Source organism: Leopardus geoffroyi, chromosome E1 (genome assembly GCF_018350155.1).
Source record: "Leopardus geoffroyi isolate Oge1 chromosome E1, O.geoffroyi_Oge1_pat1.0, whole genome shotgun sequence".
NCBI classification, from domain to species: Eukaryota; Metazoa; Chordata; class Mammalia; order Carnivora; family Felidae; genus Leopardus; species Leopardus geoffroyi.
In genome coordinates this window covers 2,211,841-2,231,421 of record NC_059330.1, presented here as the reverse complement: position 1 = coordinate 2,231,421, position 19,581 = coordinate 2,211,841, and the positions used below count along the sequence as shown (strand labels likewise).

The following is a 19,581-nucleotide window of genomic DNA, read 5'->3' as shown; positions in this document are numbered from 1 at the left end:
GCCCTTTATAGATTCGCCCCTGCATCCCCGCCCCTTCCTTTCCCGCCCTCCCTTGCGCTACGGGGTCGCCTGCGCCGGCCTGCACGGAGCGCGCGCTCGAGTCGTTGGTCCTCCCTCCCCGGCACCCGGGTTGGGCGGCCTTTTGAAGCGACAAGGGGGAGGGGGACTTTTTTTTTTTTTACCCCGCCGCCTCCCCTTTCTGCTTCCCTCCAGGCCGAGATTTAAGGTGTGAAGGATCTAGGGGAAATATAGGCCGCTTTTATTCTAGTTTGGACTGTGCTTTCGTCTTCAGCAAAAGTCTCCCCCCCTCCCGCTGGAAAATGGTCTGTTCGGCGAATCGGTAATGAGGGAGGCGGGGCCGGTCGGGTCCTCCCAAGAGGGTTCCTGGAGGCGGGGGGGGGGGGGGGGGGGGGCGGTGGGGAGAGCGCTGGGACCGTCCTTGGTCATGAATATGCAGTAACCACGCTGAATATGCATGAATCGATCAAGATGGCGAAGCCAATCGCCTGTCCGGAAGTAGCTGATGTTTGTGGAGCGGCCTCCTGGGACGGGTGGGCACCTCCGGGCCTCAAATGGAGCGCCGCCCGGAACTCGGGTCCTGGGTCACCCCCCTCCTCCCCCCCCCCCCCCCCCCCCCCCCCCCCCCGGCTCTGAGCCGCTCGAAGAGGCCTGGACTCTGGGCTCGGGGAGCCTTCTCCGGAAGGAGGCTGGCCACTGTCCGGGAGAGATCACGGGACCGCCACAATCCAGGAAAAGCAGATTAGCCACGGGGCGGGACACAGAAGTCCTGCGGGATTCGGGGTCAAGGCATCTGAACGTTAGGACATCCTCCCCCTTCCAGAATATTTCAGAAATAAGACTGGCGGGGGGAGAGGGGGGAGAGGGGGCAAGGATCCCAAGGGATTCTCCAATGAGAGCCGAGTAGGGCCCTCGCTCTCCTTCCAAAGCAGAGATGACACCAAAGGCACAGCCACATTCAGAGTGATCCTTGTTTGATGTCAATGTCACGTCACCACCCCGGGGGTGGGGGGAGCATAACCATGAGGAAAGGAAACTGTCTCTCAGGGAAAAAGGCACACTCCCTCACGCCGGCCGCTGGCTCTGTCCGCTCGCCTGAAAGCCCCAAACAGCCCAGCCCCAGTGCTCTTCTGTCTGCTACTGAGGGGAAAATCCTCCCCGTGGTTCACCTCCGGCCTGCCTCACCCCTTTGATGTGCTCCTCAGACCTTACTTACCCCACGGTCACGTCCTGATCCCCAAGCCCCAGCCTAGACTCCACATCTCTTGATCCCCACGCTCGTCCCAGCTCTTCCAGACAGTCCCTTCTCCACTGAGTCCCCAGGGCACCCTTGACTCCCAAGGGGTGCCCCTCTCCCATCTCCAGTTCTTTCCTGGTCACGTGCCCTCCCCTGCTTGCCTGCCAGTCCCTCCTTCTCCTTCTATTTCCCCCTGCCCCCCACCCCCCCCCCACCCCCAACCCCCAGGCTCTCGAGTTCGATGTCACTCCTCCACCTGCCCTTCCTTCTCACAGCTGAGGTTCTGGGCGGTGATGATGGCAATGCTACCCAACACCACCCCTGCCCCCATGATGTCAGAAGGTGCCACTGTCTCATAGAGTACGTAGTACTGCAGCATCAGGGCCACCACCACCTCGGAGTGCAGGACGGCACACACCAGGGCGGGGTGGACCTTGGTGACTGCGTAGCTCACGCACGCAAAGGAGACCAGGGCCAGGATCCCCACCGCCCCCACGCAGCTCCAGCTCAGAGGGTCGTTGGGCAGCACAGGGGTCTGCAGTACAAAGAGGCCTGGCACAGAGCCCGCCAGCCCCACCAAGCCAAACAGGAAGGCCACCGTCGGGAGGCAAGAGGGGAAGTCCAGAGAGCGGTATACCAGCAGCCCCAGCGACAGCGCCAGGCCGCCCAGGAAGGCCAGCACGTAGCCCAGGGCGGTGTAGAGGCCCGTGGTCCCCTCCTGCAGTGTCCCTAGTCCCGGTCCCACAATGATGATGAGTCCCAGGGTGCTGCCCAACAGGCCGCACCAGTCGTAGCCGCTGAGGCCCTGGCTCTCGAGGCAGAGGGCGAGGAGGGCAGAGCACATCGTGGAAGAGCCCTTGCGGACCGTGGCAGCGTTGCCGGCCGGCACCACCTGAACCGCGCTGTAGGCGCATCCGATGCTGAGGACGTTGAGCAGGGCGTGGAGGCAGGCCCGGGCCCGGACGTCGGGAGGTCCCAACAGAGGGTCGCCGCGCAGTTTAAGTAGTAGGGCAACGGGGAGGTGGAAGAGACATCGACAGATGAGCAGCTCCAGCGAGGGGAAGTGGGAAGCCTGGTAAGCCATACGAGAGAAGGGGCCCACGAAGCCAGCGGGCAGGCCCCCACCCAGCAGGGCCACAAGCAGGCCCTTGGTGGCATCGGAGGGCCGGCAGCGCTGGTGCGAGGGGAGGCTGGGCGGAGTGGAGGGCGGCGATGGCTGGGTGAAGTCGGGCAGGTTGCAGTAGGGGTGACTGCCGGCCTGTTAGGGAGAAAGGAGCTCGGGCATTAGGGCAGCCATAGCCCAGGGGACCGGGGGTAGGGCGAACGCCAGGCTGGGCTGTGGGACCCGTCTCTCGGGACAGTAGAGGGGCGGGCCGTCTCGCTGAGGAGCTCTTGGGAGCTATAAAGGGCCTGAACGTGGATGAGGTGATACGGCGTGGGCCTTGGGCCTCTAAAGCAGGAAGCAGGGGGTGAGCGGTCCAGGGGCATCGTGTTTCTCTGGGTAAATTCCTGGGAGAAGAAAAGGAGGACCCCGGTGGGGGGGGGGTGCCCTGTCGGTCTGGGGAAGGGGAGGCAGCCTCACATGCCGTGCGTCTGTGTGATGTCACAGGTTCCAGGGACATCTGGGTACACCATTGTGAGTTTCATTTGGGGGTGTCTCTAGCACAGCTGGGAAGTTTGGGGGGAAGAGGCCAAAGGGAGCAGCCAGGAGCCACAGGGAAGGGGGCTCTGTCTCCCTGACCCCCGCACTCACCATCCTTCCTCGGACCTCCTCCTCTATGCCTGGCTCAGGGGGCCTGGGCCCTTCGGAGCTCCAGCCCTTGTGACCTGGATGGAGTGGGAGCGGGGTTCTTCTCTGGAACCTTCCTGAGGTGGGGGCGGGAGGTTCTCCCCTGGAACCTTCCTGAGGCAGGGGTGGGGGTGGGGTAGGGGTGGGGTGGGGGTGGGCCTAGTTTCTCTCGTGGTTTCCAGCCCTGCTTGCTTTGTGTCTGTCTCCGCGCCTCCGAAGTGGGTCTCCTTCTCTTTTTCTCTGGAGGAGTAGCTCCGTGATGGGACTTGTTTGGTTTTAAATGAACTCGTTTATGTCTCACCTTGTTTCCAAAGAAAGGTTTTGCGGGAGGGAGCTGAGGGCCGACCGCTCTGTCTCCCCGGAGTTGTGGATTTTTGAACACCAGGGAGGAGTCTCTGGGACTGTCCCTCTGGAGTTTCAGGAATGTGTTTCTTGTGTGTACTTTCACCTGGTGTTTTGTTGGTGCCGCCCCGGGAGGCGCACAGCAGGGCCTCTGCATTTACGCAGAAGTATATAGATGTGGATGTTTCTGCCGGTGGGGACAAAATACCAAGCTGCGTGGTCATCTGCACTGGTAGTCATTTACGTGTGTCTGCTCCTTAGGGCTGGGGCCTGCCCGGGCCGCGGCCTGGTGGGGGTCCCTGCGCGTTTCTGGGAAGGCTGGGTGGGCACGTGCGTGTGTCCGGGGCTGCCCCTGTGCGTGTGCTGAGCCCGGGTCTGAGGGACCCACCCGGCCGGATCGCGAGCCTGCCATGTTGTGTGTCCGCGGAGAGGGTGTGCGTGCTCCGGGCGCTGTGCCCCGCCGAGTGAAGGGCGTGCAGGGGGCGGGAGGGAGGGGGGCGTCCCTCGCTAGGCAGCGGGTGGTCGTGCGGCCCCGGCGGGGGTGCCGCAGCCAGCCCCGCGCCCGCTCGGTGCCCGCCCGTCCGGCGGCCCTGCGCCGCGCGGGTCCCGTCCCGCGATCGGTCCGGGCCGAGGCCGTCGGGCGCGCTCGCCCGGAGCCCGAGCCCGGAGCCCTGCGTCGGTGTCGGCTGCGCTGCGCCGGCCTCCTCTCGGCGGCGGCGGCGGCGCTGGGGGGGTACTGTTTCCGGGGGTGGGGGTGGGGGTAGGACCGGGGCGGGGGGAGCCGATGATGTCAGCGGCGGCGGCGGCGGCGGCGGCGGGGCCGGGCCGGGGCCGGGCGCTGGGGGGGCCGGGGCCGGAGCCGGAGCCGGAGCCGGAGCTGGAGGCGGGCGAGAGCGGAGCGGCCGGGGGCGGCCACGGGGATGAGCCGGGCCTGGCGGACTCGGCGCCATCGCAGTCAGGTGGGCCCCGGGGCGAACCGGGCAGGGCCAGGGCGGACCGGAGCCAACAGCCGGGCCCCCTCCCCGCTGCCCGGCGCCGCGGGGGCCCGGGCCGCGCCCCGCGCCGCGACCGCTCCCTTTGGGGTTGACCTGGGGGCTCCGGGGTCGGGGGCTGAGCCTAGCCCCGCCTCCAGGCGCGCGCGGCGCTGGGGGGCGGCTAAGGGGGCCCCGGTGCGGCGGCCGGTCCGGCGGCGGCGGCGGCGGCGGCGGCGGCCGGTGGAGGGGGGGGCGCGATCGCCCGGGGCCGGGGAGGGGGGCCCCGCGCCCTCCCCTTCGGAAGGGTTAATTCTGCAGCCTGGTGCCCCCCTCCCCCCCGTGGGGCAGGTTGGGGGTGGGGTGGGGCGGGTGTGAGCCCGGGCCGGCGCTGCAAGCTGCCGGGAGGGCGATGGCGTAGGAGCCAGGCGGAGAGGGGGAGGGGTGGGCCGCCCAGCGCCCCAGAGTTGGGGTGTGCGGGGTGCGCGGGGCGGGCAGGGGCCCCGGAGCCATCGTGCCGTCGGGGCAGGGTCGTGGCTGTGAGTCCTGGAGATTGTGTATCTCCCGCTGTGTTGTGGGGCAAGGTAAACCTGTCCTGGGCACCACTGTTTGCTGGTCCGGCAGCCAGGGGTCCGGGTAGGGCCCTCCGTGGGCCACGGGGACAGGAAGCCTCGTGGAGGGGCGTCCGATGGTGCGGGGGGCAGAATTACAAGATGCGGCCCGGTGGCTTTGGGTGACAGGTCCGCATTGGGGAGCGGGGCAATGATACATGCGGAGTTTGTCAGATGGGTGGTTTTCTGTAGCTTTGAGACCCGCGTGTGTTTTCTTGCACGTATGTGTCTTTTGCTGTACACACGAACTATTTCTGAACTGTTGTTTTCTGCATAGCTGTCGTGGTTAGTGTGCGTGCTTGTGGAGGGCACCAGAGTGCAGCGTGCACGCGCGGCCCCTTTGGAGGGGGCGGTTGTGTACCTTTGAGTCAGAAGGCGTCACGTCCGGGTCCCCTTTCTGCGGCCCTGCTGAGGTGTGGTCCGGTGTCAGCGAGGTCGCCCCCCCCCCCCACCCCACCCCGCAGGTTGGGTTTGTGTGTCTGTGTGTGGAGTGAGTTGTAAGTGGAGAGCACGTCTAGAACTCAGGTCCCGAGGATCTGTGGGGAGTGGGGGCCCCCAGGGTGTGTCCCAGGTGCTTGTGGGGCAGCGGGCACCGGCGTGCGAGGGGCTGGGGGGGGGGTGTGTGTGTGGAAAGTGCAGGTTGTGTTTATGGGATCGTGGGCAGCCGAGCGAGGGGAAGGCTATGTGTTTATAACGTTCTCTATGGGATTCTTTTGTGACGTTGTTTGTGGGAGCCCGTCCGTGCTGTTGGACCGGGAGGCGAGCTGGTCAGAAAACACTTGTGGGGAGGGAGGTGGCGTGACAAGGGCAATGTGGGCCTCAGACTGGAGAGATCAGCCGCCAGCCTTGTGTGCAGCCTGCCTTCCGCGCTGGAGTGGCCGCGTGAGGCTGCTGTGGGGGATACGGGAGGAGGAAGGCCGGGAGATAAATATGGGGCAGACAAGGGCAGGCCTGGGAGCTGTCGTGTGGCCCAGCCGGTCCCCGTGCAGGGTCTGAGCGCTTGGCCCCTCAACGGCCCGCCCGGCGTGTCAGGGTCACCGGGAGGAGAGGCCTGGCGGCCGCAAGGAAACCAAGCTGGGACGCAGCGCCTTCTTGGCCGTGTTTACGTAAAGGCCGGGTGTGACTCTTGTCACTGAAAGGAAAAAGAAACACGAAGTTTGCAGTCCCCTCCTCCTGCTTCACCCTCTCTCTGCCCCCCTGGCGGGGATCTCTGCTTTTCCTGCTCTCTGTGACGCACACTGGGCCGCTCCCGCCACTGCGGAGGGGTCTGGGAATGGAATTCGCTCGCTAGGCAGATTGCTCAGAACAGGTTTTCCTCACCTTTGGTGCCTGGGCCCTTCTGTAGATGTGTGTGTGCGTGCGTGTGTGTGTGTGTGTGTGTGTGTGTGCTGTGCCTGGCCTGGCTGGGGGGAGGGTGATTGTGCAGGGGGTGGGTGGGGAGGGCACCACAGCGGGGGCCCTCTTGTCAGATGGGAGAGTGTGGGGTGCTGTCTGCTGTGTGAGGCCTGAACAACAGGTGCACCGTGGCCTGGTGGGGGGGAAGGAGGCCTGGGAGCCTGGGAGTGAGGAGTTCTGGCCCTGCCTCGACCTCACCGGCACTTTCCCCGAGTGAGCCTCAGGTCCTCATCTGTAAAATGGGGCTAATTACCTGCCCTGCCTATCTTCCAACAGGGGCGTAAGTGGCACTATGGGAGATGTACCTGGTAAGTAGCTACGGTTTGGGGGCTACGCCTGTGCCAGCCGCTGGGGGTCCCCTCCTCGGGGCTTGGCTGATGACAATAGTAGTAAGCCCGTATTTGGCGCTCGCTGGGTACCAGGACGCTGTCCTCTGTGTTTTCACATATGATCGTTCATTTACTGTCTGCAAACCCCCATGGAGGTAGGTGTCCTGATTACCCCCCTTTTTCAGATGGGACAGCTGAGGCCCAGAGAAGTTAAGTAATTTGCTCAAAGTCACTTAGCTGCTAAGAGGTAAAGCTGAATTTGAACCCTGGCAGTCAGCTTCTAGATACTGTGTGCTTATACACTGTTTTCTGCTGCCTTTCTGAAGCTTTCTGCGGGCCTCTCTGTGCACCCCCCACCTACACACACACGCACAGACACACACACACACACACACACACACACACACACACACATTCTCCCCAGTTTCTCCAGATTTAGCACCTGTACCAGTCGGTGTCGTGTCGGAAGACCAGTGTGCTGAGACAGTGACTCGGACAGTCCTGGCCTTGGGAGTGAGAACCTAATCTAATATCTGCTGCTGGGTGCCGGCCATGGGGGCACAGAATGTTGATAAGCCAGGCACAGGAGGGATTGTCCTTGCCCTGGGGGTCAGGGAGGGCCGAGAGGGAGGTGGCATTTGAGTTACATCAGCACATTTTGGGGGGCTTGGGGGAAGAGGTTAGGGAAGGTTGCATTTATGCCAGGAGGGTAAAGGCAGGGGGCTGTGGGGCGCGTTGGTGGGAGGGGAGCGCCCTGGGTGCTCGAGGGGAGTCCAACACCGGGCAAGATCGGAAAGGAAGATTGGAATTGGACCCTTGAGTGTCTGGCTGAGGAATCTGAACCTCATTCCCGAGTGAGTGGAGACCAGCGGAGGTTTCCGGGGACGCGGACCGTCAGTGAGAGGAGGCCTGGAGGCGGGAGAAGAGCCTTGGGCCACGCAAGTGTTAACTGGGGCCTGAGCTTGCTCGGGGGCCAGAGGCGGGTTGAAGGGAAGGTTTCCAGAGCCATTCCCGAGCTGGGCCGCAGATCCGACCCAGCCTGGTGACGGCTGGACGCGGGGAGTGGAGGAAAGGGCGGGGTCAGTCGTGACACAGTTAGCACTCAGCACGTGAGCCCTTCTGTGATTTCTGTAACCCGCCGGCCAGCCGTAGGCCCCTCCAGAGCAGGATCAGGGCCGTGGCAGGGGGAAAAGATTTAGCGTCTGGGTTCACATAAGCCCAGATTTGAATTCTGACTCTGGTGCTCACAAGCTGTGTGACCTTGAGCAGGACGTGCCCCTCCGCGAGCCTCGGTTTCCTCATCTGTCAAACTGGGATCATATAAATACTGACTCTGGGTGGCTGTTTTGAGGAAGTCGTTCCGTGAGACAGCCCACGGAAGGCACTGGAAGTATATCAGGCAAAGCGTGAGGGCCCCAGAAGGGGTCGAGTTATATGCGTCATCCCGGCTGCTGGCCAGCTCAGTCTGCCACTGAGGGACGGCTCCTTTCCTGGGGGTGGCCAGACCCCAGGAAGACCCTGAAGAAGGCAGATTCATTCATTCACCAATTTTAAATCTCCTCTTGTACCAGGCACCGGTCTAAGCACTGGTGACAGCAGTGAAAACGGCAGTAAGAATCTCTCTCCCTTGGAGCTTACGTTCTAGAAATACATGAATAGTACGCCTTGCTAAGTGCCAAGGAGAAGGGGGAAGGGAGGGGGTAGGAAGTCTGGGGAGGTGGGGGTGGCCACCAAGGCCTCCAGGAGATGGTGACTTGAGTCAAGGCTTCAAGGAGGTGGGGCGGCGAGGCCCGGGGCTGCCCGAGGGAAGAACATTCTGGGCAGGGGGGACAGCAAGAGACAGAGCACGTCTGGTGGCGGTGCACAGAGCCCCACGTCAGTCACGCCGCCCAGATCACACAGCTGGTCCAGAGTGGAGGGACCCGTGAAAACAAACAAAAAACTAAAAAACCACAGAGCCGCCAAACTTCCCATGAAGCTGAATTTCTTCTCTACGGCTTCCCCCTGCCCCCCGCCCCCCATTTTCCGGGACTGAGTTCCGAGATAATAAGAACCTGCATTAACCGAACTTTCAGCATGTACCTAGTACTGCCCTGGGTCCTGCCGTTCGTCCTCACAACCCTGCCAAGTGGGAACCGCTCCTTATCCCCGCCTTACAGACAAGGAAACAGATACGGAGGGGTGAAGCGACCGGCCCCGGGTCCCGTAACTGCCGTCTTCACCTCCCGTCAAACCTCGTAGGGTAGCGGTTGAACTCCGGGGAGCTGGGTCCAAACCCCGAGACCAGGGGCAGGTCGCCCCCGGCACCGCGTTCTCTCCACTCCCAGGTGACGGGGTTGGCGTATTTCAAGCCTCAGTTTCCTCCTCTGTACGGCGGGGTTGACGATAGCCCCCACTGCGGCCATCTGGGGGCCTTGCAAGTGTCGAAATGACACTTGAGTGCAGATAAAATGCTTAGCACGGTGCTCCTCACATAAGGATGTCACACACGGCAGCTACGAGTTCCATGATGATGATGATGATGATGATGATGATGATGATGCGTCCGGCCGGTCGCTGAGGGCCAGGCCAGCTTGGGACCTCCGTGGTTCTAAGACGCCCTCACGGGCCTCGTCCAAGCATTTTGGCAGTCGGCACACAGCCACGCCTCAGGAGGCACCAAGCCCGCGTGCCCGTGCAGGTGGCCAGGCCTGGCCAAGGGGGGCCGGGGGGGCTGGAACTGAACTTCTGTCATGCTTGCCTGTACAGACAGGCCTGCTACCTCCGGAGGAAGGGGCCCCTCCTTGAATTTTTTTTCCCTTCCTCTCATTTTCACAAAGGTACTAGATGGGCCGGCGGGGGCCCTAGCGGGTGCTGTTTTTCTATCCACTCTCCTCACAACACTGGCGACAGCAAATGCGTGGGGTTTTCCCACACCGACCAAGGCTCTGACACCAGCTGGGCGTCCTGCAGCTCAGCTCAATTCTGACCCTGTCTCCCTGGAGGTACCGTCAGATCCCACAGGTTAAGGACTCAGTCCCGTGAGACCGCCCGCTTCGGATGTCAGTCACCCACAAGCCTGGGCCTCTGACCAGCTGTAAATCGGGGTTTCCCATGCCCCCCCCCCTCTTCAGCTTTGAAAATTTGCCAGGGTGGCTCATGGAACGGAGGGAGACGCTTACTTAGGGTTTACCGGTTTATTGTATAATAAAGGATACGGTAATACAGACAAACAGCCAAATGAAGGAGATACATAGGGCGAAATCTGGAGAGGCCCTGAGCACAGGACCTGCCGTCTCCCTGGGTTGGGGTTCACCACCCTTCTGTCCCATGGATGTTCACCGACCTAGAAGCTCTCTGAACGCCACAGGCTAGAGATTTTCATGGAAGCCTCAGCACGTAGTCACGATCCGTGATTAACTCAGTCTCCAGCCCCTCTCCCCTCCGTGGCGGAGGGATGTGGGCTGAACGTTTCAAGCTTCCACTCATGGTTTGGTATTTCTGGTGACCGGCCCCCATCCCGAAGCTTTCCAGGAGACTACCAAGGTCACCTCATTAGAACAAAAGACACTCCTGTCACCCAGGAAATTCCAAGGGATTGAGGAGCCCTGTGTCAGGGCTCAGGGTCAACCACCAAATGTTAGCAACAAAGATGCTCCCAGCACGCTTATCACTTGGGAAATTAGAGGAGTTTGAGGAGCTCTGTGTCAGGAATGGGGATGAAGACCAATTATGTACGTATTTTTTATTGTATCATAAATATCACAGCTATAAACTGGTCTTTCATCGTGAGGGGCTATGGTCCAGAATACCGGCTTTGTTTTTTGGGGTTGTTGTTGTTGTTGTTAATGTTTATTGATTTTTGAGAGAGAGAGAGCGTGAGCAGGGGCAAGGGCAGAGAGAGAGAGAGAGAGAGAGAGACAGAATCCAAAGCAGGCTCCGGGCTCTGAGCTCTCAGCACAGAGCCCGATGTGGGGCTCGAACCCATGAACCGTGAGATCATGACCCGAGCTGAAGTCGGACACTTAACCAACTGAACCACCCAGGCGCCCCCAGAATACAGACTTTATCACCACACTTTTCTGGTATCAGATTTCAGCCCTCCTACTAACTGGCCACACATCTCTAGCTCAAGTCTGTCCATTAAAAATGGGGAAGCCAGGGCGCCTGGCTGGCTCAGTCGATGCAACGCTTGACCTCAGAGTTGTGAGTTCAAGCCCCACGTTGGGTGTAGGGGTTACTTAAAATCCTTAAAGTGGGGAAGCTAAGCACTACCTTGTAGGATAGTGATGAGGAGCAGAGGAGGTAATACAAGGAAGGTATTGGATCTTAAGGGTCCCAGGGGGCCAGCGGCTACCTTGGAAGGGAGTGGGAAGCCTTTCTCTCTTGTCACTTTACAGCCAGAACTGGACCCCAGGCCACACGCAGGGCAGCTGGCGGGGCCAGGGGCGCTTCTGCAGGATTCCCGACCCCTGTGCAATGTGGCAATGTTACGGGGAACGCCTGGCCCGGTACTGCTGTGTGCCTAGCACTTGGGGCTGTTAGAACTTTTGAATATCACCCCCCCCCCCCCATTGCCACCTTCCTCCTCCAGGAGGAATCAGACATGAAGTGGGCTGTGGCAGGGAGGCCTTTCAGCCCAGATGCTAAAGAGCCTTTTGGGGGCAGGTAATGAGGAACCCCACATGCGGTATATCTCAGAGGACGTGTGTGACCCAGGGCATTTGGAAGGAGAGTGTTCCTGGGTTTCATGCAGGGTGGACGAGGGGCCCAGAGCTCTGACCTCAGGTCCGTAGGCCTGGCTCTGTGATCAGCGCCACCACCACCCCCCCCCCCCCCGGTTATTATCAGCTGTGTGTGACTTTGGCTATGTCACCGTACGGCTCTGGAACTTGGATCTTCAACTGAAAAATGGGACCCCAAAGCCCTGACTGTGCCCACAGTGGCTGTGAGGTGCTTTCTGTGCGGTGACCACAACGGCTCAAATTTGGGGTGTCTGCTATTCCTTTCGGATGAGCCTTCTAGCAAGAGGTGAGGTAGGGGGTGTCTTTCTCTCCCCCCCCCCTTTTAAGCCAAAGATCCAAAGCCACCAGCTTTCAGAGTAAGGAGTGGGACCCAAGCCTCCTCACTCTCGGTCTGGCGGCCTTTTTCCAGTGCCCTCCAGAGACGGCAGCGAGCTGGCACGTATGTATGAACTCATGGTCTTTGGTGGTCACCTGGCACCAGAAACCCCCTCTAAGATTTGTGGGCCTGGTGTGTGCGTGTGTGTGTGTGTGCGTGCGTGTGTGCAGTCCTCTCCTAAGTGGAATATCTAGCAGTTTGGTCCAATGAAAAAAAAAGCTCTAGCAAATCTATTTTGATGTGGAAATGAGACTCTTATAATGAAAGACAACATGCAAATCTTTGATTTTCTTTGAGCCCCGAAGATTGGGCCAAAGGGACTTGAGACTGATCCGAGAGGCTCCCCTGGACCTATGGGACTGAACTACGCCACCGCCGTCGTGTTGTTTTGAGGTGAATTGGGACTATGCAAATTGCCTTGTGCCTGTACTCTGGGCCAACAGGCAGGGGTCTGCAATTATCTGCGTGTGACCTCCTAGGTCCAATCGGATGCAGCTAGACAAATAACCTGACAGGTCCCCGGAAGGGTCCGGGTCTCCAGAGCAGCCCCGGGCGTCCTCTTTGACCCCAAGGGCTGTGGCCACCACCCCCCCCTTCCTGGGGTCCTTTCCTTCCCGGCTCCCTTCCTGAGAACATGGTTTCTGTGTCTCCGCAGAAGGAAGAGGCCCCACAGAAGGGACTCGCTGAGCCAGCCCCCGCTCTGCTCCATGTTGACTGTGCCCTCAGGTGAGACGTCGCGAGAGTCTGAGGCTGGGAGAAGTCGGACGGGAGGCAAGGGCAGTCATGTTTTTCTAGACGCGGGCGTCCTGTGAAGGGGTCACCAGTCCCCGTGGGGGCTCCCTCTTCCTCCCGCCAGGAGACAAGTGGCCACTGCTTTTCCTCTCTGTCTGTGGCTTTGGAGGCTTTCACCCTCGACCTTCATCGTGACCTGAGCCACTCCTAGCCTCTTCCAGCCCCGGAGGTTCGACGTACTACTGTCGGATGCCCGCCAGACTCGCGTGGCTAAGATTAACCCCTGCCTTCTGTGACCGGAAGGTTGTCAGTCTCCCACTGGTCTCTGATCAACAGCCTCCGCTGCCCCCCCCCCCGCTCACCCCCCCCTTCCTGTTCTCGTCTGTCTAGGCTGGCGCCATGCCCCCCCCAGCAGAGGTGACGGACCCGTCCCATGCCCCCGCCGTCTTGCGCCAGCTCAACGAGCAGCGGCTCCGTGGCCTCTTCTGTGACGTCACCCTCATAGCTGGAGACACCAAGTTCCCCGCGCACCGCAGTGTCCTGGCCGCGTCCAGTCCTTTCTTCAGAGAGGCCCTGCTTGCTTCGGCTCCGCTGCCCCTCCCACCAGTGACTGGGGGCCCTGCCCCCAACCCGGCCACCACCACAGCTGCCTCTTCCTCCTCCTCCTCGTCCTCCTCGTCCTCCTCTTCTTCCTCTTCCTCCTCGTCTTCTTCCTCTTCCTCGTCTTCTCCCCCTCCGGCCTCACCCCCCACTTCCTCCCCACCCCGGGTCCTGGAGCTGCCGGGGGTCCCGGCCGCCGCCTTCTCTGATGTCCTCAACTTCATCTATAGCGCCCGGCTCGCACTCCCGGGCGGCGGAGGGGACGGGGCGGCGGTGGCAGAGATCGGGGCTCTGGGGCGGCGTCTGGGCATCTCCCGCCTGCAGGGCCTGGGGGAGGGAGGCGATGCCTGGGTACCTCCTGCCCCAGCCCCCATGGCCAGCTCGCAGCCTGAAGACGACAGCTTCGGGCCCAGGCCTAGGCCGGCCGGGGACTGGGAGGGCGACAGGGCCGAGGCCCAGGCCTCTGACTCCCAGCCCCCGCTGTCCCGGCGGCCCCTCCCCTGCCCCCGGTGTGGGAAGAGCTTCATCCATCCCAAGCGGCTGCAGACCCATGAGGCTCAGTGCCGACGGGGGGCCGGCCCTCGAGGGCCTGCGGGGCTGGGCTCCGGGGGCTCCGGCCCCAGTGGTCCTGCGGGAGTGGATGCCTCAGCCCTGCCCCCGCCGGTGGGCTTCCGAGGTGGCCCTGAGCACGTGGTGAAGGTGGTGGGTGGCCACGTGCTGTACGTGTGCGCGGCCTGCGAGCGTTCCTACGTGACCCTGTCCAGCCTGAAGCGGCACAGCAACGTGCACTCCTGGCGGAGGAAGTACCCCTGCCGCTACTGTGAGAAGGTGTTCGCCCTGGCCGAGTACCGAACCAAGCACGAGGTGTGGCACACTGGGGAGCGCAGGTGAGCGCGGGGGTCCTGGAGATCGGGGCGCGGGTGGCGGCGCAGGGTCAGGAGGCCGCGCGCGCGCGCGCGGGGACCACTGACAAGGGAAGGAGGGGGGCCCAGAGAGTCACCGAGAGGCTGGCCTGCTCACCCACTCGCCCCTGCTCGCCTGCTCGTGGTCGCTCACGCACCTGCCTCCCCCCTGCCTCCGCTCCCTCCGCGCGAACGGCTCACCAGCGCCCCCAGATGCTCCGGGTGGGGTGGGGCCTGGTGACTCCCAGCCACGGGGGGGGGGGGGGGGGGGGGCCTGAGCTAGGATGAGGAGGGGGTGTTCCTCCCCGGAAGCTGGCGGGATAGGACAGGCAGCAGGAAAGGAGGGCGAAGGAATGGCCGGGGGAGTTCTAGGTCTGAGCGGAGGACGTGGGAAGCTGAGGCCCTGGCTGCCGGGCCCCTGACTCCAGCGTCTCTGTCCCTGCCCTGTTCCCTGCTGTCCCGGCCCAGGTACCAGTGCATCTTCTGCTGGGAGACCTTTGTCACCTATTATAACCTGAAGACCCACCAGCGAGCCTTCCATGGCATTAGCCCCGGCCTCTTAGCCAGCGAGAAGACGCCCAACGGAGGCTACAAGCCCAAGCTCAACACCCTCAAGCTGTACCGCCTGCTTCCCATGCGGGCAGCCAAGCGGCCCTATAAGACCTACAGCCAGGGAGCCCCCGAGGCCCCCCTCTCTCCAAGCCTCAACACGCCGGCCCCTGTAGCAATGCCTGCCAGCCCGCCACCCGGCCCCCCACCCGCCCCCCAGCCCGGCCCCCCACCCTCTGTCATCACTTTTGCCCACCCAGCTCCCTCGGTCATTGTGCACGGGGGCGGGAGCGGTGGTGGAGCAGGGGGGGGCCCGGCCAGCACCGGGGGAGCCCAGGCTGCCTCGGTCATCACTTACACCGCTCCCCCGAGGCCCCCCAAAAAACGTGAGTACCCGCCTCCTCCCCCTCAGCCTGCAGCCACACCGACCAGCCCCGCCACGGCGGGCAGCCCGGCCACAGCCGCGGGGCCGGCCACAGCCACGGAGGAGGCCAAGGGCCGGAACCCACGGGCCGGAAGGACACTGACCTACACGGCCAAGCCAGCCGGCGGGATTGGCGGGGGTGGGGGTCCCCCCGCGGGGCCTGGCCGGGGCCCCTCTCAGCTACAGGCTCCACCTCCACTGTGTCAGATCACTGTGCGAATCGGGGAGGAGGCCATTGTCAAGCGCCGCATCTCAGAGACTGACCTGCGTCCCGGGGAGCTGAGCGGAGAGGAGGTGGAGGAGAGCGAGGACGACGACGACGACGAGGACGACGACGACGACGAGGACGACGACGACGACGACGACGACGAGGAAGCGAGCGCCGGCGGGGAGGACCAGCTCTGGAGGCCCTACTACTCCTACAAGCCCAAGCGCAAGGCCGGAGCCGCGGGCGCGGGCAGCACCGGGGGCAGCGCGCTGCCCAGAGGCCGCCGGCAGCCCCGCTGGAGACAGAAGTCGGAGCGCCGGAGCTGGGAGGACACCCCGGCGGCGGCGGCGGCGGCCGAGGGCCCCGCGGGGCGCGCCCGGGGCGAGCGGAGGCACCGCTGCGGGGACTGCGCCCAGACCTTCGCCACCCTGCGGAAGCTGCGCAAGCACCAGGAGGCGCACGGCGGCGGCGCGCACGGCTCCCGGGCCGGCCGGCGGCCCTCCACCCGCTTCGCCTGCCCTCACTGCGCCAAGGTGTGCAAGACGGCGGCCGCCCTGAGCCGCCACGCGCAGAGGCACGCCGCCGAGCGGCCCGGGGGCACCCCCACGCCCGTCATCGCCTACTCCAAGGGCAGCGCTGCCACCAGACCCGGGGATGTCAAGGAGGAGGCCCCCCAGGAGATGCAAGTCTCCTCTTCCAGCGGGGAGGCAGGGGGCGGGGGCGCGGCCGCGGAGGAAGCTTCCGAGACCGCGTCTCTCCAGGACCCTGTCATCTCCGGGGGTGAGGAGCCCCCGCTGGTGGCAGGAGGGGGCACCTATGCCTATCCGCCCGTGCAGGAATTTCCACTGGCTCTGATCGGGAGCGGCAGGGAACCTAGTGGTGGGAGGGGCAAAGCGGGGAGCGAGGGGCCGGTGGGGGCCGGGGAGGGGGACCGCGTGGAGGGGATGGGGGCCGCCAAAGTCACCTTCTACCCCGAGCCCTACCCACTGGTCTATGGCCCCCAGCTCCTTGCCGCCTACCCTTATAACTTCAGCAACTTGACCGCACTCCCGGTTGCTCTCAACATGGTCCTACCTGACGAGAAGGGTGGGGGCGCCCTCCCCTTCCTTCCAGGGGTCTTTGGCTACGCAGTCAATCCTCAAGCAGCACCCCCTACGCCCCCGACTCCACCTCCCCCGACTCTTCCTCCCCCAGTCCCCCCTAAGGGAGAGGGGGAAAGGGCGGGGCTTGAGAGAACCCAGAAGGGAGATGTGGGGTGAGCTCTGGGCCCACCTCCCCCCTTTCACCAGATGCCACCCTCCCTGAACCCCCTGCCACTACCAGCTCCCTGGCTTCCCTGCCCCTTGGGAGCCCCTCCACACTCTTGTGCAGGGACTTGGGGGCCCCTGGAGCTCAGGGGTCAGGCTGCTTTGTGTGAGATTGTAGTTTTCCCGTCTCCTGGGGAGGGATCTTTGGTGGCTCCCCTCTCGGTTCTCCTCCAGGGAATGGCCTCCGCGAGGGGCAGGGCCAGCCCCCATCCCTTCTTCAGCCCTTGGGGCAACTGAGCAATATACTTCTAGGAATCTCTACTCACGGCCCCCACCAGCTCTGAATGTCTAACCCACCCTCCTGATTCGTAAACCCGGGGGAGGGGGGGGAACCATCTCTCTCGCCTAGTGACCTCCCCTCGTTGTGCAGCTTTCTCCAAGCCCCTGCCTAGATGCTTCCTAGCACATTCCATTCTCTGTGGCCCAGGGCCTGGACCAGACCATTGTGATACCCGACACCCGCCCATCTGGGAGCTTGGCTGCAGGTTCCATTCTTCCCAGGGGTGGGGTTCTGCGTCCCCGTTCCCTTCACGTTAAGACGCCATGCCTTCTTTGGCTTCCATGCCTTTGGATCTTCCACATTCCTCCTCATTCTCCTGGACTCTGGAGGTGGCCTCTTCCCATCCAGGTCAAGGAGGTGTTGGGGGGAGGGCTACCCATCTGTTCCACGGCTGAGCACTTCCCCAGCCCAGGGCAGCACTAATCTCAGCCCTGTCTTGACCCTCAAATCCAGTGAGCCCCAGATTCTTCTTCCAAGGCAAAGAGGTGAGTAGATCACACCTCTTCCTGCCTCTACCTATGGCCTCTTCTGGGCTAAATCAGATTTGGGGGCCAGGAGGGAGGAGCTCCATATGGGATGGGGAAGAGAATCTAGTTTCTCCCTGGTTTTTTGTTTTTTTTCCTGATGGTTTCTCCCAGACTAGACCAAATAGCCAGAAAAGTGATGGGGGTTGGATGGGTGGGTAAACCCAAGATTTGCACATGACCTCCCGTCCTTACTTTTACCTCCATCTTCCCCAGTGTCGCTTCCCTCACCATTCACTCCAGGTGGTTTTTGGGGAACCATCCTCCTCCCTTGGTGGGCTTTGGGGTATCCCCACCAATTTTTCCTCCAAAATAGCACCTTACACCCCATCTCTGACTCAGTTCCCCACACCCAAAGATCCCAGCCTAGGGATGGGGTGCAGGGACCCTAAACAGTCCCTAATCCCTAATTTGCACTAGTTAACCCTGGTCAGGGGTCCGTATGTTTCCTTCCAGCGGGGGAGTTGAAGAAACGTTTGCTCCTAATTCTCTTTGATGACCGGGCGTCCCCACTCTGTGATTGGATGAACATTTCCCATCCCACCCACCTCCTCCCCTCCTCCCCCCCCCCCCCCCCAAATAAAAACAGCTCACAAGGGGAGAGCCAGTTTGGGGGAGGAAATTTGACAAATGGGAATTACAGGAGTGCAGTTTAAAAAGGGGAAAGGCTGCCGTCACCTAAATGGCAGCTTTTTCCCAGCTACTGTTTTCTGGGGCCAAGATGGCCGCCCTCTCAACGATGCTGAAAGGGCAAGACCATGGCTTTTGGAGGGAGGTGAGCTCGAGGGAAGGACCAGGAGCATCTGACCCTCCTAGCAGATAGGAAGGGGGAGGTTTCTGACAGGCTCCTGAATGTTAACCATGGAGGAGTATCACTCCTCCACTCCTCCTCTGTCTCTTTGCACTTTTCTTGGTCTTGGCCACAGTCCGAGTGAAGAGTTTCCTACTGAATGTACCAAGTTCCAATTTTTAAGGGGGAAAAATGCTTAAAACGGGAAAATGCAAAAAAAAAAAAAATCACTAAAAAATTCCCACAAATCTTGTTTCTGGCACTTTAGAAAAACTGCGAAAAAAGAACATAATAAAAAATACATATATATATCTACACACAAATTTTATATATATATCTACACACACATATATATATACACCTACACACACACACACACACACACACACACACACATACACACAGCGGAACCACAAGAGAGACAGAAAGGCCTTGGAGGCAGGGAGCAGATGCTACAATTGCTTCCCCTAGATCCTTAACCTGCACTCCTCTGAGGCAAAAAGGCACAGGAAATGGAAGGAGTTGAGGGTGGACCGGGCAATTCGAATTTCAGAACAGGTCAAAATTCCAAAACTGTGGACATTTTGGGAGAACTGAGATTGTAGACTTTTTTTTTTTTTTTTTAATGACGATTTAGGAAAATAGTCTCCAGAATGTGGTCGTTCTGGGCAATCAATGAGATTGTGGCAAAATCGGAGATTAAAAATATGTATCTGAGCTGGGGAACCTGAATATTGTGAATTTCAGAGGTTGGAAATTTGGGATTTTGCAATCTCGTCTTTTGAAAGTCATTCGGGTCTTGTCAGTTTGTGCCCTCTTTCCCCATGCTCCCTGGGAAGAGGGGTGACGGAGGAATGGGAAGGCCACTGGTTCTGTGCCACAGCACGCAAGGTTTAGAATTCTACAGACTATAGCTCTATATGTAGTGAGGACCCAGATTTAGAGAAACTGACCAATATTTATCTCCGCATCTGTGTGTGTGTCCAACTCTCTAGGCCAATAAACCAACAAGACAAACAAACTGTCCTCCTCAGTAGTACGCCAAGTGCACTTGTTTTCGTGGCTGGTGGGTCGGCCGGACAGGGACACGCTTGCCCTGTCCCACAGGGATCCTGGGAGCTGCAGCTGTATTATCCCTCTTGGGGCCACAGCTTCCAGCAACCGAGGAGGCGTGAGGGCCTGGTGACCCTACATGCTTCACCATAATGGCCGCAGCCACCAGGCTCAAGCTGACTTTGGTCTGACCTCCAGGCAGAAACATGAACTCAGTCCAGTTCACACAGCCTGCTGGGCACAAGATCCTAGTGGCCCATGCGCCTTAAACCAGGTGCAACCCTGTCTCCAAATTGAAAGGAAACCGACGCACAAAACAAGTGACAGTCATGGGATACGGCAAGCTTTCTTTTTCCACTCCTAGCCCCCCACTACCTTCAACTCCTCATCCCCCCCCTCCCCTCCCCTTTACTTTGTCTA

The 19,581-nt window shown here is 61.4% G+C and overlaps 2 protein-coding genes across 5 annotated transcripts; one reads left to right on the top strand and one right to left on the bottom strand.

Moving 5' to 3' along the window:
- Positions 1-971: 971 nt before the first annotated feature.
- Positions 972-4,870, bottom strand: SLC35G6 (solute carrier family 35 member G6). Its single transcript, XM_045490023.1, has 5 exons — positions 4,744-4,870; positions 4,384-4,655; positions 3,895-4,122; positions 3,009-3,203; positions 972-2,513 (listed from the first exon to the last, which is right to left on the bottom strand). Exons 1-5 carry the CDS (start codon positions 4,868-4,870, stop codon positions 1,500-1,502), a joined length of 1,836 nt encoding a protein of 611 aa, XP_045345979.1. The 3' UTR covers positions 972-1,499.
- Positions 4,217-19,129, top strand: ZBTB4 (zinc finger and BTB domain containing 4). 4 transcript variants are annotated; one of them, XM_045490238.1, is made up of 5 exons: positions 4,222-4,345; positions 12,090-12,185; positions 12,448-12,518; positions 12,915-14,011; positions 14,495-19,129. In XM_045490238.1, exons 4-5 carry the CDS (start codon positions 12,924-12,926, stop codon positions 16,464-16,466), a joined length of 3,060 nt encoding a protein of 1,019 aa, XP_045346194.1. In that variant the 5' UTR covers positions 4,222-4,345; positions 12,090-12,185; positions 12,448-12,518; positions 12,915-12,923; the 3' UTR covers positions 16,467-19,129. The 4 variants fall into 4 exon arrangements, with proteins under 4 accessions (XP_045346195.1, XP_045346194.1, XP_045346198.1 ...); XM_045490242.1 differs by having other exon boundaries at positions 4,239-4,345; positions 12,098-12,185; XM_045490240.1 differs by lacking the exon at positions 4,222-4,345 and adding an exon at positions 6,640-6,671.
- The last annotated feature ends 452 nt before the right edge of the window (positions 19,130-19,581 follow it).

Coding starts and splice junctions, on each gene's coding strand:
- ZBTB4 (XM_045490239.1), top strand. CDS start 12,924: ATGCCCCCCCCAGCAGAGGTGACGGACCCGTCCCATGCCCCCGCCGTC. Junction 14,012..14,494: donor TGGCACACTGGGGAGCGCAG/GTGAGCGCGGGG, acceptor GTCCCGGCCCAG/GTACCAGTGCATCTTCTGCT.
- SLC35G6 (XM_045490023.1), bottom strand. CDS start 4,870: ATGGCTCCGGGGCCCCTGCCCGCCCCGCGCACCCCGCACACCCCAACT. Junction 4,656..4,743: donor CCCGGCAGCTTGCAGCGCCG/GCCCGGGCTCAC, acceptor ACCCTTCCGAAG/GGGAGGGCGCGGGGCCCCCC. Junction 2,514..3,008: donor AGGAGGTCCGAGGAAGGATG/GTGAGTGCGGGG, acceptor TCTCCCTAACAG/GCCGGCAGTCACCCCTACTG.